At 36.8% G+C, this 18,253-nt stretch overlaps 1 protein-coding gene across 5 annotated transcripts in view; it reads right to left on the bottom strand.

Annotated features, from left to right (window-relative positions):
• Positions 1-8,581, bottom strand: part of cfap20dc (CFAP20 domain containing) — a 32,854-nt gene extending 24,273 nt beyond the window's left edge. For 2 of the 5 annotated variants that reach the window (XM_042406150.1, XM_042406149.1), the window contains exons 1-10: positions 8,083-8,205; positions 6,858-6,947; positions 5,733-5,826; positions 5,569-5,641; positions 4,432-4,546; positions 4,118-4,271; positions 3,513-3,659; positions 807-979; positions 604-706; positions 33-143 (exon numbers count right to left, since the gene is read on the bottom strand). In XM_042406150.1, coding sequence (XP_042262084.1) covers positions 33-143; positions 604-706; positions 807-979; positions 3,513-3,659; positions 4,118-4,271; positions 4,432-4,546; positions 5,569-5,641; positions 5,733-5,826; positions 6,858-6,947; positions 8,083-8,103 — 1,081 coding nt within the window. In that variant the 5' untranslated portion in view covers positions 8,104-8,205. Of the gene's footprint in view, positions 1-32; positions 144-603; positions 707-806; positions 980-3,512; positions 3,660-4,117; positions 4,272-4,431; positions 4,547-5,568; positions 5,642-5,732; positions 5,827-6,857; positions 6,948-8,082; positions 8,206-8,312; positions 8,523-8,546 lie in introns of those variants that run through there. The other 3 variants (XM_042406148.1, XM_042406146.1, XM_042406147.1) reach the window with 3 other exon arrangements.
• Between the last annotated feature and the right edge of the window lie 9,672 nt (positions 8,582-18,253).

The raw sequence follows: 18,253 nt of genomic DNA, 5'->3' as shown, positions 1-18,253 counted from the left end.
GCATGCACATAGAAGCATGCGACGTGTGTTACCTGGTGATGCTAGCCTCTCTCTTCCAGCACTGTAGAACCGTAGCTTCTTAGATCCCTGCTTGCCAAACACTCTCTCTTTTGGGGGATGAGACTGTAAACTGCCAGGTGTTCCTATGTACAGTACAGTACTTTCAACATTATAACACAAAACAGTCAAACAACACTGTTATTAAAGAGTGCCAGAAGCATATCTGTGAACTGATTATGCACCGTGAAAATCCCTATTAATGAAGGAATTTCAGTAACTGAGCTTCTTACATTCATTCGCTGCAGAGAGAATACATCCAGCCACATTATGTTCAGCTAAATTAAGGAATTTTAATCATCCGTTCTTGCATTCAGTCATGCTCAAAGGATGTTGCATTATCAACTCTAAAAGCTGTTGGGAGGATAGTATACTCGGTAAGAGCTGGGATCTTGTAATCTGTAATGCTTTTTGCACTTCACTTGCTCAGAATTGTCGTGCTCTTTAGGCCAGTAAAAGCCTTAATGTGACAGATACAATGTGAACTTTCTACAACTGACAGCACAGACAACACAATGAGCTCAAAACTCAAATTTACCCTCTTACCCTCAAATGGAGAGCTTTCTCCATTTGATAATTTCTCAGTCAGGTTTCCAATGCTCTGACTTTCTGCTGTAATGTTTTGGTCTATTTTACTTGACAGGGATCCCTGTGGGACACAAGAAAAAAATGAGTACTGTACAGGCTGAAAGACACATTTTAGTTTGTAATTATAGAGACAGATATAATTATGAGAATCATGAGATTACCTTATTGTGGATACAGACTGCACTTCTATCCATTCCGTCTGAGGCTGCACTGCTTTTTCTTCCAGTTTGAGGAGTTGGCCCTGAACCTCTGGAGCCTGAGGCTGTGTGTAGGCAACCCTGGGGCTTGGTTTTTTGATAACTGGCTGATCTGGCAGTTGTAGACTGATCAGGAACTGCAAAGAGATTATCCCATTATTTATTGACCATCATTGATCCCTGTTTGGTTGGATATGATTTTACTTTGTGGGTTTTTTTTTCAAATCTTATGCTGATGCATGTTGTACATGAAAAGTGGAGACAATGCTTGATTTATGGAACACAACAGCTACACCCTTGGACTTCAACTATCTGCCATGTAGGGCTGCAAATTTTAAGCAATTTCCTTTGTCTGTTGTCAGATGAAAATTTAAAATTGAACAATCATCCTGTTGCTAGTTGGGGCTGTGAAAGTGTTACAACTTTTAAAAAAAATGAGAAAGTGTAGCCACTTCGAAAGGTTATGCTTCAAATTTCCTAAAGTCACTTTCACCTACATGAAAAATGCAGGCTTGGAGCCAGTTCTAGGTGAAGGGCATTTTCTGTGAATAAAGTACTTTAAAAACATGTATTCTGTACACATTATGTACTGCAGTATGTTATTACGATGTGTACAAACATAAAAAAGAAGAAACTAAAATACATGTGTTTATCTCAAGTCTTGCCGCTGAATAGCTGAGCTGAGCACAAGATTCAACTACTCTGACACCTTGATTCCATCCCTGAACCAAATGTTAGTAATACCCCTATGAATGCAGGTGCCACACAAGACTCCTTTATGCTTATTTTCTCCTGTCTATGGTCAAGTCTGCATCAAAAGTAGCTGTAATACTTTCATTTTCTGAGCCCACATTCAAACAATATCACACACTGAAATTATATGTTATATGGCTGGTGACATCTTCAAAAGCTCATCACTATAGACAAAATCTTGTGTGTGTGCGAGCTGGAATATTCAGGATTTTTTTTACACATGATCCTGTAAGCTGCAGCAGACAGTTTGAATTTGAGCCTGCCGATCACAACATGCAGTTTACATGCAAATAAAATGAATGCTTGAATATAAATCAGACTCTACTACTGAGCGGAACGAGTTGATGTGTCTCTTTATTCTATCAATCTGTTCAGTATCATCATGTGAAAATACTGGCTGCAGTGGGAGTAGTGATATGGCCGTGACCTGACCCTGCTGTATCTGTGCCAGAGCTCATTAGAACCACCTCCGCTGATGCTAACAGCAAAACACACTTTCTGTCTGATCCTCATCAGAGCAAAGAGAGAGAGCGAGACAATTCCACTCCACAAAACACAAAGGATCGACACGATGATACAGACAAAGCTGGGATGAATACACTTAGAATGAAGAAGAAGCAGCAGCCTTTAAATCTGCAGGAGCCCATAAAAGTATCTGGTAACAATAAGGTGAGGAGAGGGGCATATATGATTATTAATAGACTAAGAAATATTTTGAACAAAGATTTTGATCTGTAAAAATTCAGTGACCCTGAGAATGATGAAACGTCTTTGGAGTAGGACTGAGACAATCGGGGTTTGTTTGTTGCTACATGAAAACTGATTCGCCTTACTTTTAACAGTTTCTGACAGATCGGGTGCTGAAGCAACAATATTCACCAAGCAACTTCGTCACAGTTAAATTGGATGCCTACTTTAATAGCAATCGTTTTAATTATAATTAGGAATGTTATGCTAATAATGCAGATGCTAATTATGATAAGCTATGATCTCGTGTGTGGTTACTGCTCTCTTCCATGGGCATTGCCGCTTGACTCAACATGACTTAGACAGCTGTCAGAACAAATAAATAAGCGCTGATAAAAAAGGCCACAGAGTTGGCGGAACTGGATTAGCGGTGCATGTCTTTGTATATGAGGAGATAATTGCAGCTCTCAGAGTACAGGTGAGGTGCAACTGAACACAAAACTCAAGAGCACAAGAATCTCATACTTTGAAAACAAATCGATTATCATCACTGCCTCTTTGTAGAAAATATGCAAGCATCACTGCACCATGATGCTTCTCTATTTATATTAACAGTTTCCTGGGTAGATTATGGCTAATCTTGCACTGTAAACCTTCACTATATCTGTCATAATTAACTCTAAAATCAACTAATTCTTTGCCATACACTAAATAGCCAAAAGTATGTGGACAACCAAACAAAGTATGTGGACCTGAATATTAAAGCCACAGGTGATTTTATTTTTGACATCTCTTTCCAAATTTATGAGCATTAACATCCTGTTATTACACCCTCTACTTTTATTGAGATGGCTGTCCACAAGATTTTGGATTGAGAGATGAGATTTGGATTTGCTCCCATTCAGGAAAGGGTCATAAAGTCTTATTTACATTCAGCATTCCAATTTATCCCAAAGGTAATGGATGGGATTGAAGTGAGGGTTCGGTGCATAACAGTCAAATTCTCCCACATCAGTCTTGGAAAAACATTTCTTTATTGATCTCCCTTTGCACACAGAGGCGATGTCATGTTGAAACAGGAAAGGGCCCTCCTTAAACTACCATAACCTACACAAAAGTACATGGACCATTTTTGGCCATGTAATTAGATTATTTGCTTTCTTAACTAAAGCAAAATGTCTTTGTGTAACCTGTCGTTATTTATTGATCCTGTGATTTGATCTTACTCACCACAGTCAGAGTTCACATGTCCACTCCTCATATCTGCCTTCTGCAAATTCTCCATGTTCAACACCTGAGTCACGTGGTTTACATCTGCTGGGAACTGACAACTGCGAGGGATCAAGTCCATGAGAGCAGCTCCATTGAGAAACATATCTAGATTTAAATAAGAAAAATCAGATTTATCCAAAAACACATTATGTTGACATCACATCTCATAACAAAGGTAACACTTTGATCAACTGAAAAATACAAAACAACAGAGCTGTCTTTACTGGCAGTGCAACAGTTGAGCCTAAACAGCATTGAACAGAACCAACCACTGAGCTCTTTACCAAAAAATAGCCACCTGTCTGCCTGTACTCCCGCACACTAACATATTTATTAAAAGTGAAGACCACAGAGTTCCTATTCTATTATATTTCTTCAATAACTACTTATGTTCAAAGTGATTTTTACGGGAAAAGAAGACATTTTCAATCAAATGGATAGAACAAAGGCAATGTTTTTGAGGGAGAGGCAAATATGTATCTTGTGTGGTCCTGTGAGGTAAGGCAAGCTGATAAAATTCAGTTTTGACATTAATCTTTTATATATGTGGCCAACTGCATTACCATCATCTGACACTCCTGTGGGCTCTGTTTTCATGGTGAAGATTCTCCGGACTTTACAGGTGGCGAACAAAGTGATGCCATCCAGTGTCAAAAATCTTGCATCCTTGAACAGTTCACCGGTGAAGGACACGAGGTCGATGCACAGAGTAGACCACTGAGACAACAGAAACGGTATGATTTTATAGTAAAAAGGATCCCTTAGAGATACAGCTCAATACTTACTACAAAATATGAACACCATCCATAAAAAAGCACAAAGCTGAGAGCAAATCTAAAAATAATGACAGAAGGTCAAAGATGAATCAGATACTGACAATATTGCGTTTCAATCCTATGAGAGGTATTTTTGCATGCCAAAGTGTGGCAGACAACTCTTTATGCACTGTTGATAAGTAGAGTCTTCTTTTCAGGTGCCCTAAATCAGTTATCCTGTGAATAAAAGACAACAAGACAGAACATGAATTATCATCAGCATCAGTTTTGTACTAAGTCCTGACCATAGAGGTGCCTCATGCTTTATTGGTCTCTAAGGTATGCTCTTAAAGGTATTTTTACTTCAATCTAGTGCTGTGAAATCAGCTGTCATGACACACACACAGAAGAAAAACAACAGTGAGAGCAATATTTCTCCAGATTCTTAAAATGATGTAGTGTATGAGTACTAAGTAAGCTGCTTTATTAAGAAATCATTTCCACTTCTAACAGTACATCTCACTAGTTTTTTTTTCTTCTGGTTCCCATGACTTATAGAGCTATGATTGCACACAAAGTGCATTTTATTTATTATATGACATTGGTAACTCAAAGTGACACTCTCTTTCAGCAGCTAAATGTAGAAGTATCAATGCAAGCACATTGGAGCACATTACACAGTCAGAGCCACCCCTAAGCAAATATATGAGGAAAAAAAAAGAACCAGCACTTGACAGTCAAACATTAAATTATATTTTTTCTAATATGGCTTATTCATTCATTTTCAGCATTGCAGAATTTACTGAGACTGGCGAGATAAAAGCCGTTTTTGTAGCTAAATATCTTAATCATAAAAGGTTATTAAAGCAATTACATAATAGTCATTGATAACACAATGCACTCATTTTTTCAGGTAGCTCAAGGGATTTTCCAAACATAGAAACAGGAGGCAAACATATTTTCCTACTAGATAAAAACAAGTTGTTTATATTCATTTTGTAAGTGGTCTGAAGGGAATTCACAGTGATTCAAATTATTTTCTGTATTTTGCTGTATGATATAATACTTTTCTTATATGAGCAAAGGTTAATTTACTCCATTAAATATAATTGTGGCAACCATATTGTAATTCCTTATTTTATCAACCAGTTAACAAGTAAAAGATTTATTGGGCTATACAGCAGCGTGTGTTTCCAGAAATGATGATCTGTCACTTTTGCCTGATTCTGAAGTACAAAACACCTGACTGCAGTACTTACACAAGCTCAATGGAAAAATCTTTGAACTGAGGAATATTAACTTGAAGGACCAAGAATCTTTGGAGAAGCCCAACTAAGAAAAAAAAAGCAAAGAAAATAATTTCTATTAACGTGGAAATAGGAAATACAGTTTTCAAATGTTTGCAAGTATAATAGTGACTTACGAGACATTTTTCCGTTCTCTGGCATTTGCATCTTGACTGTATGGCTGCTACCCTCCAGACAGTAAACAAATCCTTTGACTTCTTTATTATACTCCTAGAAAAGGAAACAATACAGAAGAGGTCTTGCTAGGTGTAAGTCCTTACTAAGTGCTCCTATGACTGCAAATAATTTCTATATGAGCATACAGTATATATGAAGTTTTACTATAACTGGAAGGTCTATGTGTCAAGAACAGCTGTAGGCTCTGTGAAAATGTATAGTTATGTATAGTCCCATAGGCACTACTATTATCACATGAAGGTAAGATTTTCTGTCCTCCCTGATAATGTAATTCAGTGATAACATGAGACTGTATGTTCCCTCATTCTGACAGTTTATAACTCATCTCTCATACAGTTGGTATTCTAGCATCCCCGGTGGTGAGCTGTCCAGGATGACAGCAGTGCAATGTATTTAATCGATTAATCTTTAAGTCAATCTACAGAAAATTAATCATCAACTATTTTCATAATGAATTCATCGTTTAGGGTCAGAAAAAATACTAAAATTATTTCCTTCCAGCTTCTTAAATGTGAATATTCTCTGGTTTATTTAGTCTTCTATGACAGTAAACGGTGTATCTTTGGGTTGTGGACTCTTGGTCCAGACAAAACAAGACATTTGAGGATGTCACCTTAGGCTTTGGGAAACAGTGATCCTCATTTTCACCATTTTCTAACAATTTTTTTTAGGGCTAACGACTAATCAATTAATCAAGAAAATAATCAACAGATTGATAAATATTGAAAAAAAATAATTAGCTGCAGCCCTAGTAGCCTTCAATGTAAAGCAAACCTACAGTAGCTCTGCTATAATGTAGCTTTTGAAGCTTACAGTCTAACATTCAAGTTCTGATGCACGGTTTCATTCTGGAGGTTAATTCAGCTTTGTGGTTATCATTTAGCTGTTTGAACTTATATACGGCATGTTTATTGGACTGTATTAGATTGCATGTGTTGCTGTCTATTCAGGCCCTTGGGCGCTAACTTAACTAAAGTTAACAGGATAGTTAGACTTGATTGTGTAAAACAGTGAGCATGTCTTTTTTACCATAGGTAAGGTAAACAACAACTCTAAAAACTCACTTTATGTATGGCTGACGGTCCTCCGCAAAGTTTCCATTTTGCTACAGGGTCTTTTCCTTGTCCACTGAAGATCTCAACCACAGCTCCACCCTGCAAGAAACAAGTTTTTTGTTTTCAACAGCAATGGAAGAAGTATTAAGTCCTTTACTTAAGTAAAAGTACCAATAGCAATGTAAAAATACTCCATTACAAGTAAAAGTCCTGGTTTGGTCTCTCTGATTGATATAAACATATATAAATATACTGCATCTAAATAGAAACACACACACACACACACACACACACACACACACACACACACATACATACATATATATATATATATATATATATAAATTAAAGGAAAAACTGGTACAGGTCTGAATGCTTGACCCCTACAGTGAGGGGATCTGGTGGCTCTGTTATGCTGTGGGGGGCATTTTGCTGGCATGGTTTGGGTCCACTTGTGTTTTCCTTTAGAGGGAAGGGTCACTGCAAATCAATACAAAGTTGTTCTGAATGATCACCTTTATCCTCAGCCTTGGCATTGATTCTACAACCCTCTGGAACTCTACTGGAGGGATGAAAACCATTCTTCAAAAAGGTATTTCCTCATTTGGTGTATTGATGACAGTGGTGGAGAGCACTGTCTAACATGTCAGTCCAAAATCTCCCATAGGTGATCAATTGGGTTGAGATCTGGTGACTGCAAAGGTCATTTCATACTCATCAAACCATTCAGTGACCCCTTGTGCCCTATCCTGGTAGAGACCACCCCCATCAGGATAGAAATGTTTCATCATAGACCCCTCACTGTAGGGGTCAAACATTCAGACCTGTACTGCTTTTTCCTTAAATTTTTCACCAGTCTATAAGTTATATATGTGTATGTATGTATATATATATATATATATATATATACATACATATATATATATATATATATATATATATATATATATATATATATGATGAAGAGTTATTATGATTTCCCTCTGAAATATAGTGGAATAGAAGTATAAAGTAGCATAAAATGGAAATACTGAAGAAAAGTAAAAGTACCCCAAACTTGTAGGCCTCCTTAAGTACAGTACATGAGTAAATGTACTTCGTTACTTTACACCATTAACGTTAGCTGTTTTAGCTAATGTTACATCAGGCTAGCTAGTTCGGCTGAAGAGAGAACAACATATTATTTACAAAGAGCAGGGCTTTAAAACAATAGAAGAAGAATAAATAAACTCACCTGATAATTATTCTTGAACATTCTACGTGACGTCAGGCCTACCGATGAGAAAATAATTTGTTTACCCCCAGATTTTTAAACAAATGGCTTTCTGGCTAACTGTTACATTAGGTTACCTCGAAGCGTTTTGCACTGAAAAGCAACTTATCTTTAAGAACAAGCGAGTAACGGTAAAGCTGTTGCATGTAGGACATCAGTTTAGCTAACGCAACATATGTCTCCATGGTTACCTGACGCTACTGCAGCAACCAGCAACTGCTGCAGCAGAGCTGCTGCGAACGGACAACTCAACCAAGACAAGAGGTTGGAAAAAGTGTAACTTTTCACGTGTTACTAGTGTTGTGACGTTTAAGTGCTTCACTGTGTGTTTTTTGTGACAAACGTGAAATAGAAACGACCTCAATGTATAATTTACTGACTCCAACCCACTTGTCTGCAACCGACTTTGGTAAACTAAAACTTACCATGTCACCATGGAGTCACAGTGTCTGGCTGAGTTCAGTCTACTGGTGCTCACCACTAATATATTCGTGCTGAACTCACCATTCAGTTCGTAAACCTTCATAATTGTTTTGTTTTTCTAATCCTGTCTGTATTGAGCATTAAATAGTGCCGAAGTACTTCTAAACTGCAACTGAATATTGATAATTTCAAATAAATATAAATCAATAAGTGAATAAAACTGTATGGCATAAACTGATTTTATAGTTGACTGATTAAAAACATAAAAACATAAAACAATATATCATTCTTTGAGGGATGAAAGTTATTTTTAAAGTCCATCAAAAACAGTTTGGTATTAAACTTGGAGTTAGTAGTTAGTCGGTTAGTCCCAGTATTATCCTTAAAGCATCTAAAAAAAAAAAAATGCATTTAAAGGGCAACTTTTATCATAAGTGACTACTTTATGGACAGTGTGAAACTATTCTCTTCAAGATGAATGAATTAAATTCTATTGTCCTGTGTCATAATGATAAAAAATAATTCTGAAGCCCATTTTGGAGAAGTTCTGGAGACATGGGGTCACATATGGGGTTTTAAATGATAGGTTTGTGTGCATTGGTCTAAAAATAACATTAAAGCAATTCTCAAATAAAAATGAATAGAACTCAATGCAGGCTAAGCAAAAATTTGCATATCAGTGGTCCTGTGTAAAAATGGCTTTCATTTTTCTAAATTTTGATAGCAAAGAGTAAAACCATTGTGTGAAAAACAACAACATTCACTATAAGGTTCATGGTGTTCGGAGTGTGAGCTGAGATGTATTTAATTATACCAAGAAGATTTTGAAAGAGTATCATACCTAAAGAGGTTGTTAAACAAAACAGTTAAAAATAGACCTGCATAAAAGTTGTAACTTCTCTTGAAATGCAAAAATCCATTATTGTGTCATTGTCACTTGCTTTGTTTACCCTGGCAGCAGGGCTATTATGAGATCAAAAAGATGTCTTTTTAATTAGCTACTGAGGGAGACCACATCTGTAAGTACAACTGTATGGCTTACCGCTTATTAACATTTTTGCATGTATCTGACTTCAAACACACAGTAGTTATTTATGGGTATAACAACAAAGGAGACCACAAAAAAAGAAATCTGTCCAGTCACACCCGTGACTAGAGTGAGTTTTATTGGTCTTGAACAAACACTGCTACAAAATTCAATATCACTGTCCCCATTTTCTTTCTCACACACTTTAGGGCTCAGGTTCACTGTTTTGTGTGGCCAAGAAATGTAGGAGTACCAAAAACACTTTTCCAGATGCAAAAAAATAGTGGCAGCTAAAAGTAGACATTTATTCTTTCCTTGGAACATTTTCAGAATTAATTGTGAGAACAAACATGAGAAATTAGAAATGTACAGTAAAGTACAGTAGATATAATGCAAAGTCCTCCGTAGCCAGGTACTTTTATAAGCTGGTCATCCTGTCTCAATCCTTGCTGGTTATGTCAAACAAGCCCTAGGCAAGATTTTAGATTGGAGCTTCAAAAAAGTACAACAATGGTACCTCCAGTCCTGGAACTTCAGATATGAACTTGCACAAAAATGAGATGCAACAATGGTAGTCAGCCCAGACAAAATCCTCCCAGTCTTCCAGAAAAAAAAGGCAACTTGGGGTTCAAGGTGCCGTTCAATGAGTTTTTGGTGGCATGGCCTGAGGTAGCATATGAAGTTTGGTAGAACTGAGCGACCAGTAAGGCTTTGAAAAACAAACCAGATGAAAACCCATGCAAGTCAATGGGGGAAAAAAGAGAGGAAAAACATTAAGAAGGGAGAGGAAGTGAATAATTCCAAAAGCTGTAGGCTATACAAGCACAACAGTAAAAAAAACAAAAGGAAAAAAAAAAACATCCCACTCATTTGGTGCCCCCCAACCCCCTATTTGGCGCCCGCCTATGCAGCCTGTGCCACAGGCTACCCCTGGCGTCAAAGAGAACTCTAGGACACATACAGTAGCTGTATCAGATATTGCTCAGATCTTGAAAAATGAATTCCTGTATTTTATCAAAGTTCCCAGATGGTGCCAACATTTCAAAGTATAATTCATCTCAGATCGTTCATCTTGTAGTGGATAATGTGCATTTTGAGTTCTTCTGGTTGCTTCTCCTTGAACCAGTTTCACATTCACAGTATTGTAAATGCAGGAGCTTCAGGTTCATGTTAGCATGCCTGCTGTTTTAATGTTTCCATGTTTACCTCTTTATGATGAATGGACAAAACTATACCTCTCTGTGTAGGTCTCTACCACTCAGTTGTATCTTTCATAGTCGGCATGTCAAATGAACTTGAACTTAATGGCCGCAGCTATCAGGCTCATTGTTGTCACCCCATACAGCAGATATAATTCTCTTCATTTCTGTTCCTTTTGAACAAGTAGATTCCTTTACAAATTCATGCAGAGCATTCATTGTGCCCAGCATGTTCTGACGATCAGAATGTTTATGAATGTCACATTGCTGTTTGAGTTTTTCACATTTCTGTAGTGTTCATAACTTGCTCCAAGCATAGTCCTGTTGTCCAGAAAGCAATGTAGTAATATTTCAAAATTTACCCATTATGTTTCAAAGCAATTAAAATTGACCTCTCGGTACACAAGCAATCATAACCAGTGTGCAAGCTCATGCCACTCTTTAGTTAACTTTACCAAGATTCATTCTTGTAATGGAGAGCACTTAGGTGATTGCCAAGTACAAATACTAGTAACCTCCCAGCTGTGTCCCCTTTGTATTACTGCTCTACTATGACCCTGGAATACAGATTTTTGTAAGAGAGAAACAGCGTCAACAGAGCATGACACAGTGAAAGGTTCATAATTGACTTTTTTTCCATCTACAGGAATGGCTTGACATTGATTGGGACAGACAGCGTAATTAAAATAAAGCCTGGCATGCAGTGAACACTGACGAAGCTGGTATGGAGAAATCAGTTAATAAATCAGGGCTTGTTAGCATGCTTAATTATGACTAATAATTCACTCATTATTTTCAAAAGAATCAATTCATTTGCATCAGTCAAAACACACTAATTAGTGCAGACAATGTTAGTTTTGATATATTGAAGTGATGATGACACAAATCTTACTTTTCATGAATGACCACATTTATGTTGTTAATGTTACCAAAATGTGTTTCCCAGTGAAACTTTGCATGTTGTATTACAATCTCCATTATTATGACTGATTATGATCATCACATTTACATAGCGTTTGATTTTTCATTTAAATAGTTTTGTTTTTCTGAGAAAGACAGGTACGGGAGCATGTGTATGCAGGGAGTTACAGATGAACTGGCTGACAAAAATACATTTTTATGCATCTGACAGTGTATCACACAGCATCAGCTGACTTTGACTGTAAACCTATTTGTATTGATTCTGTCTTTGTTATCCTCCCTAATGCCAGACATTGAAGCATAAGCTTCCGTCAAAGTAAAAAATGAAATCATTCACCACAAGACAGTGTAGAAAATGGTTTCCCGAAAGGCAAAATATTTGTCAGCAAAGCCACTTATATGCAAAGGTAAATGTTTCCATTTGCTTTCAAGTGGATTTCCAATTTTTCTTTGTTAATAAATTATCATTAAAAACATTTGCTGTAGGTGACAGCATTAGTACTCGACTTTAGTAACTTCCAATTAAAGAGCAGACTATGACAAATAGAGCAAGGGCATGAGATAGATTTATTCACTGATGGCAGCAGACTTATCAGAGTGCAGCATAAGATTCCACCTTATTTCACTCCTGTTCACTTTTTACTTTGTACAATAAGCTGCACTGGCCTTTAGTATTTTTCAAATGGCCAAAAACAGACGGTAATATAAATCCCATAGATCTCCTTCAGACATGTTCGAAGACATATAAGAATACTCTGCTTTGACTAATAATTTGTGTTAAAAGTTATATTACTTCCTTAAAAATCCTTAAAATTATATCTATTCCTCCCTCACTAAAAAGTCCAGAATTTCATTCTAAAAGTTTAACTGCTGGACGTAAGATGTCTGTTACTTCACTGTAAACTGCATGCTCAGTGTATATATGTGTACTGGAGGCTTCATGTTTCCACATTACACTTGTGTAAGTTGTATACTGGGCCACAATTGTGGACACAAAAAAAATTGTTGTGATGTCACAAATTGCGCTCATAAGTTTAAGATTTTTGGAAAGCACAGAGAAACTTTCCCCTTTATGCAGATGAATGTGAAAACAGACTTTTAGTGTCAAACTCTGCACATATATTATTCTGCACAGTGAAGGAACAAGAAATAAAGCAAATTTAGACTGGAGGGGGACTTTAACTAAATCACCATTGCAAATACATATGAGGTCATTATAGCTTTTAGCAGCATTTGTCCCCCACATATTGTATGCAGTAGTAATTTTATATACCCCACATGCCAAGTAACACAAAGATCAAGTTATTATGATATAAATGCTTGTTTCACTTTTACATGACTGACCTACTTGAGTGAAATTAAAACAGGAACATGTTCTGTTCAAGTCACCTTAGCAGTATCTGGACACACTAAATGCTCAACCTTGAATATGCAACATCTATTTTTGGAGACTTGCCATAAGACTTCACAAAGACAAACCAATCAAAGTGAGAAGTCTGTAATCAGGGTCATTACCATCCTCCATATTCTCACTTCCTTCCTTCTGTTCTAGCTAGTGGCATATGGGTCAGATTTTTAACTACTCTGACCTGTTTTGTGTATTCCACAAAGCCACGATCTTAACCTTGAATAGAAACTAATTGTGATAGCTTCTCATCCATTGTGCCTGCTCATATTCCCCAACAAGTCCTAGTTTATATGGTACAAGTCTCTCACCCATACCCTTGAATCAATTTTTTGTCTTAGATTATTAGGTATTAGATATTTTCTCCGATTTAACCTACAGTAATCCCACTTGATGGTTTTTTTTTATTTTTTATTTTTTTTGCATCTGCTGCGTAACATTCAGCTAAATCATGTGTACAAACAATGTCAGGTTTTATAGTGGGTAAGGCCAATTCTTCTTTTATGTCTGAAGACATATTTAGGTCACTTTGCTCTTTGTTATATTCTTTGCAGGATTGCATTCAGCTAGTCTGCTATGATTAGTATCAATGCCATGTCCATTCATTTGGAATTATTTAACCAAATCCAGAGAAGCACTCTCTCTGATTCTTTAGGCAAATACCAATGAGACAATACAAACACAGCTGCATTTTTAATGAACAGAGTTAAAAACATGACCCGCATGATGTGAAACTGTATCAATGTGGCCAAGCGGTTACAAAGTCTATTCTCTAACTGCAGGATGTTAGTTACTTATAGCAAGCTTGTGTTACCCTGCGAGCTGACCCTCTTGAGAATGCATTTGGAAATTCACCAGATTGTTTTCACAGCTTTAAACCCTTGTAAAGCTTTTTTACTTAAGCTTTACATCTCATTGGCAATAGAGGTCTTTTTTCACAGAAGACATGTCGCAGTAGGTAAGGACAGGTGTAAACAATAAAAACCAGTGATGGCTGAAATCCATTTAGGTGCGTCAGTTTCAGGGTCCTGGTATTGTGCATGTTGGCTCGCTGTCAGTGGGACACCTGAATAAAACAGAGCCATGCCGTTAATGTTATTAGTAACACCTGTGCTTTCAAGGCTCTGCTGTGAAAAGGGCCTATTAGCATTTATTTAACTTACCTTCAGTTATTATTTTCTTTATCAATAAGAGTGTATTTTAAAAGAATATATTAAACAGTGCATGAAGTGATTTGATTTAAAAAAAAGAAAAAGAAAACCATCATGTCTTACTTTGCTACAGTAGCCTTCAATTTATAATACAGTGGTTCAGTTTTTCCCCAAATTCTTTTCAATGGATTTTATTTTATCTTCTGCTGTTTTAAGGCCATTTTGGATTACAACCTACTGGGATCCAATCAAGTATCACCCCAGAACAGGAAAACCTGTACTAGGAAGTGAGCTGGAAACAGATAATGAGCAAGGGACTGTCATTCAGTAAAATTAGCCCGAGGCATAAGCCAAAGTCAGTAAAGTCTCTGTCAGGAGGGAGAGTGTTGATTAATGTGTCAAAGTATGGTGTCTCCAAATTACATTTCAGTGCTGCTCTGAAAGTGCAGGTCACCTCTGTGACAGGTGATAATTCACATGCATGACTGGAGACAGACAGGCAGTTTTCAGTATTTAAGGATTTAAGGCGCTGAATTTGGATAATCATGTCTGTCACGATAGGTGTTTGTTGCTCAGGCTGCAGGGAAGCAGATAAATGGATGGAACACACACAGTAGTACCTCTAAAGAACTGTCTTTCTGTGTGTTTCATCTTTGTGCTCTGAGACAAGACTTTGGAGTAGCAGAGATTGATGAGTGTGTCTGTGAAACGTAGACCCTAAGCCGGTGATCTGTGAATTGGCTGGGACCACGAGGCACATGATGAAAATGCATTGCCCTTCTGATCTTTGGGGAAGATAACTGGAGAGCTCTGCAGCAGGTTACAGTAGCTGAGCTTCTAAAGGGAAATGATGAAAAATGGACTATGCTACATTAAGTCACCAATGCTCAACCACCCAACACCCCTATCAAATATAATTTTCTACCAGTGAGAAAAATGAAATGAAAACATACAGTATAAGTCACACAGTTACTGTGCATGCACAAAAAAAACACTCAATGCAACCTTGTCTCCTTGAAATTATTGTTTTTTCTTCTAAACTGTTTTGCCTGGATTATGGTCACAGGCAATGTTTTTCTGCTTCTCATACACACCCCATCAAGAATCCTACATGGTGAAACAATAAAGCTGAACATTTGTTAAACATTCTTTAGTAAATCTGTGTTTTGTAACTGCAGAAACATTGAGAGACATCTGATCTTTGTGAATGTAAACTAATGCAAATAGTTCTTTAATCAAAATTAACTCACTGAGACATTTGTTTTTACATGGGAGGACTTCACATAAAGTATCTGTATTGGTACAGTATTATAATACTATTTTTTATTTGATGGAATCTGATTGAAAATAAAAATGACTTTAATTACTCACCTCTACCAAGCCGGTATGGTTTTTTAAAGTGATGAAAGACAGTGATGCTCAATGCTTTTTGATTTATGGTTTCCAACATGTATGCATATTGCCTGTAATTCCTCCAAGTATGGCGCATTGAAAAAAGCTTTTCACACAATCAAAGCAGGGAACATAAAAAGTCTGTCAGCTTGGACTGAAAATTATGTATCCTGCCCCATACTGTTTAGATTTCCAAAAAAACTAGATTGAGCTGGATAATTTTTATGGCACGAGCAAATACTGCAAAAACTTACTCCCCATGACAAGAGCTGGCAGCACCAAACCTTTACGTTGGCAAAGCTAATAGCTTGTTCTCAGCAGGTGCTATTAATGTTTTGGCGAGGTAGACCAATGGCAAGAGAGACAAATGTGAGATTTACAAGCATCGTTAATTTCCGCTTTGGCTTCTGCTTCAGGTTATTTTTGCAGAAATGCTCAGCACATTTCATTTGAGGGCTCCTCTTTGTATACAATAAAATTCAAATTAACTGTTGTTTATGCAGTGAAATTTTGTTAAAAAAAAAAAAAAAAAGTGTGTTTTTGCTTGCTGGTCTGAGCAAGGGGCAAACAGAACTCAGGACAATATAGCAGCTCATAATGCAAATATATATATATATATATATATATATATATATATGTAATGTGTGATACTACCTGCCTATACTGATAACACTTTTCAATGGTATTTCAAAAATATAATTCATAGTACAATATATTAATAATGTACAAAAAATATATCCAAGCATGCTTACAAGAATAATTATACAATATTGGAGGTTATACTTTAATAAGTTGCAATTTATAAAATATAAAGTTGAATATTAGATTCATAATTCACCACCTTGACAGACTGTGCTTGGAAGGATGCATAACTTAACTTGAAATAAAAATATTCCGTTTCTTTCTCTTTGTCACTTTATTTGTTTCCTCCATGACCCTCTGTGCTCTGTGTTTCTTTCGTACATAATACCTAAAAAAGAAGAGAGACTTGACTGACAAGAAGAAATGGGAAGCCCTAAGATGTATCACATGGATGCAACATCATATGCATAATATATATCAATGCACAGTGCCCTTTGAAATAGAAAAGTCTTATGGACATCATTGATTTTTTATTAACTGCATGAGTCAAGCATACAGTCAATCTCAAACTTTGTGCTCATTTAATATGAGGTATGCTGCTGTGAGACAGCTGAGACAGCTGAGAAGTAGTAGGGAAGACCAATTTTTCAAACCAGCTCAATTCTTTTCATGTTGTTGGACAGCAGTGAATAGATTCAAGACTGGTCAATTCGACCCTCCTTTATAAAAATTACAGTTTTCTAGCAGCATGTTGGTGTTGGGTGTGTGTGTGTGTGTGTGTGTGTGTGTGAGTGAGTTTGAGAGAGAGAGAGAACCAGACAGACAGAATTGGCTATTTTCTGTTGTAGTTGGCATAGCTTCATTGAGAGCTCAGTGGTGGTTTTGTTTAACCCTGATATGGCTCAGTGGTGCAAACAGCTGCACATACACCTGCATTACCTACCAGTGAAGACTGCTCTGTCATTTTGTAATTTTCAACTGATCATAGTGTTACCTTTGCCCTCTCATTTTTGTTTTTGGTCTATACATAGATTTAGGTTTCACGTAAAGATTAAAATCCTTTTAATTTAGAAATGTTTCTCAGTGGAGCTTAGAAACAAACAGTGGACTTCTTCATCTCTCGTGTGTGTGTGTGTGTTTGTGTATGTGTTTGTGTTTGTGAGTTTATTGCCCTGGAGGTGGACTTGGCAATATGACAACATTGTGGTTGTTAGTAGCTTCCTGCAGGTGGAGATAGCTCATATCAGCAGAAAAAAAATCCTACATGTACATTGCAAGCAATTTGGTTCATGGGTGTCTTTGTTTCCTTTGTTGTTGTTAATGTCCCCTTTCTGTGAATGGCATGGTGCCAACTGTTATTTTGAAGAAAAACAAAAAAAGACAAAGGACCATACAATATTCACATGTAACATAAGAGGTTCATTAACCTTAATTTTATACCTGGGTGTTCAATGCTTTTATGTGTTATAAGTGGTGTAGTTGACCCATCACTCTTCAGGGATGAAGCCTGTGTAAAATAGAGATATAAACTGGTTTTGTCCTCTGCAGCTCCAAAATCCATACAGACCTTTGCACTAAGGAGTACAGTCATCCCAGTTGGTAGCAAATTTTTCTGCAAGGAAGCAACATCATGTGCGTTTCAAGCAACATTTCATCCAAAATGTGTCCTTGTAGTTATGTGCAGCAGCTGTGGTAAACTTGAATTCATATCAGTCACCATGTACTCTAATTATAACAATTCTTGTCTAATCATTGTTGCAGCATAATCCATTCAAACATGAATAGTTTCTCCAAAATATGGCTATATACACAGCCTCCAGTTCGTTCTATCACCCTCCTCATGCACGATCCTGTCACACCTTTGTAAACAGACTAAAGCTTAGTTAAATTAGATTTGATTATGTACTGTATATATCCTGAACAGTGGTTTATGAGTAGCAATTTTATTTTAAGAAATATTACCTTTAAAAAAAGTCAGTGGCAATCAGCAGCAATCCACTTACAAGATAAGACAGAGAGCCAATTTGCATAA

This window comes from Thunnus maccoyii, chromosome 3 (assembly GCF_910596095.1).
Source record: "Thunnus maccoyii chromosome 3, fThuMac1.1, whole genome shotgun sequence".
Classification (NCBI taxonomy): Eukaryota; Metazoa; Chordata; class Actinopteri; order Scombriformes; family Scombridae; genus Thunnus; species Thunnus maccoyii.
The sequence above is the reverse complement of the archived record's forward strand: the minus strand, read 5'-3'. Positions and strand labels throughout refer to the sequence as shown.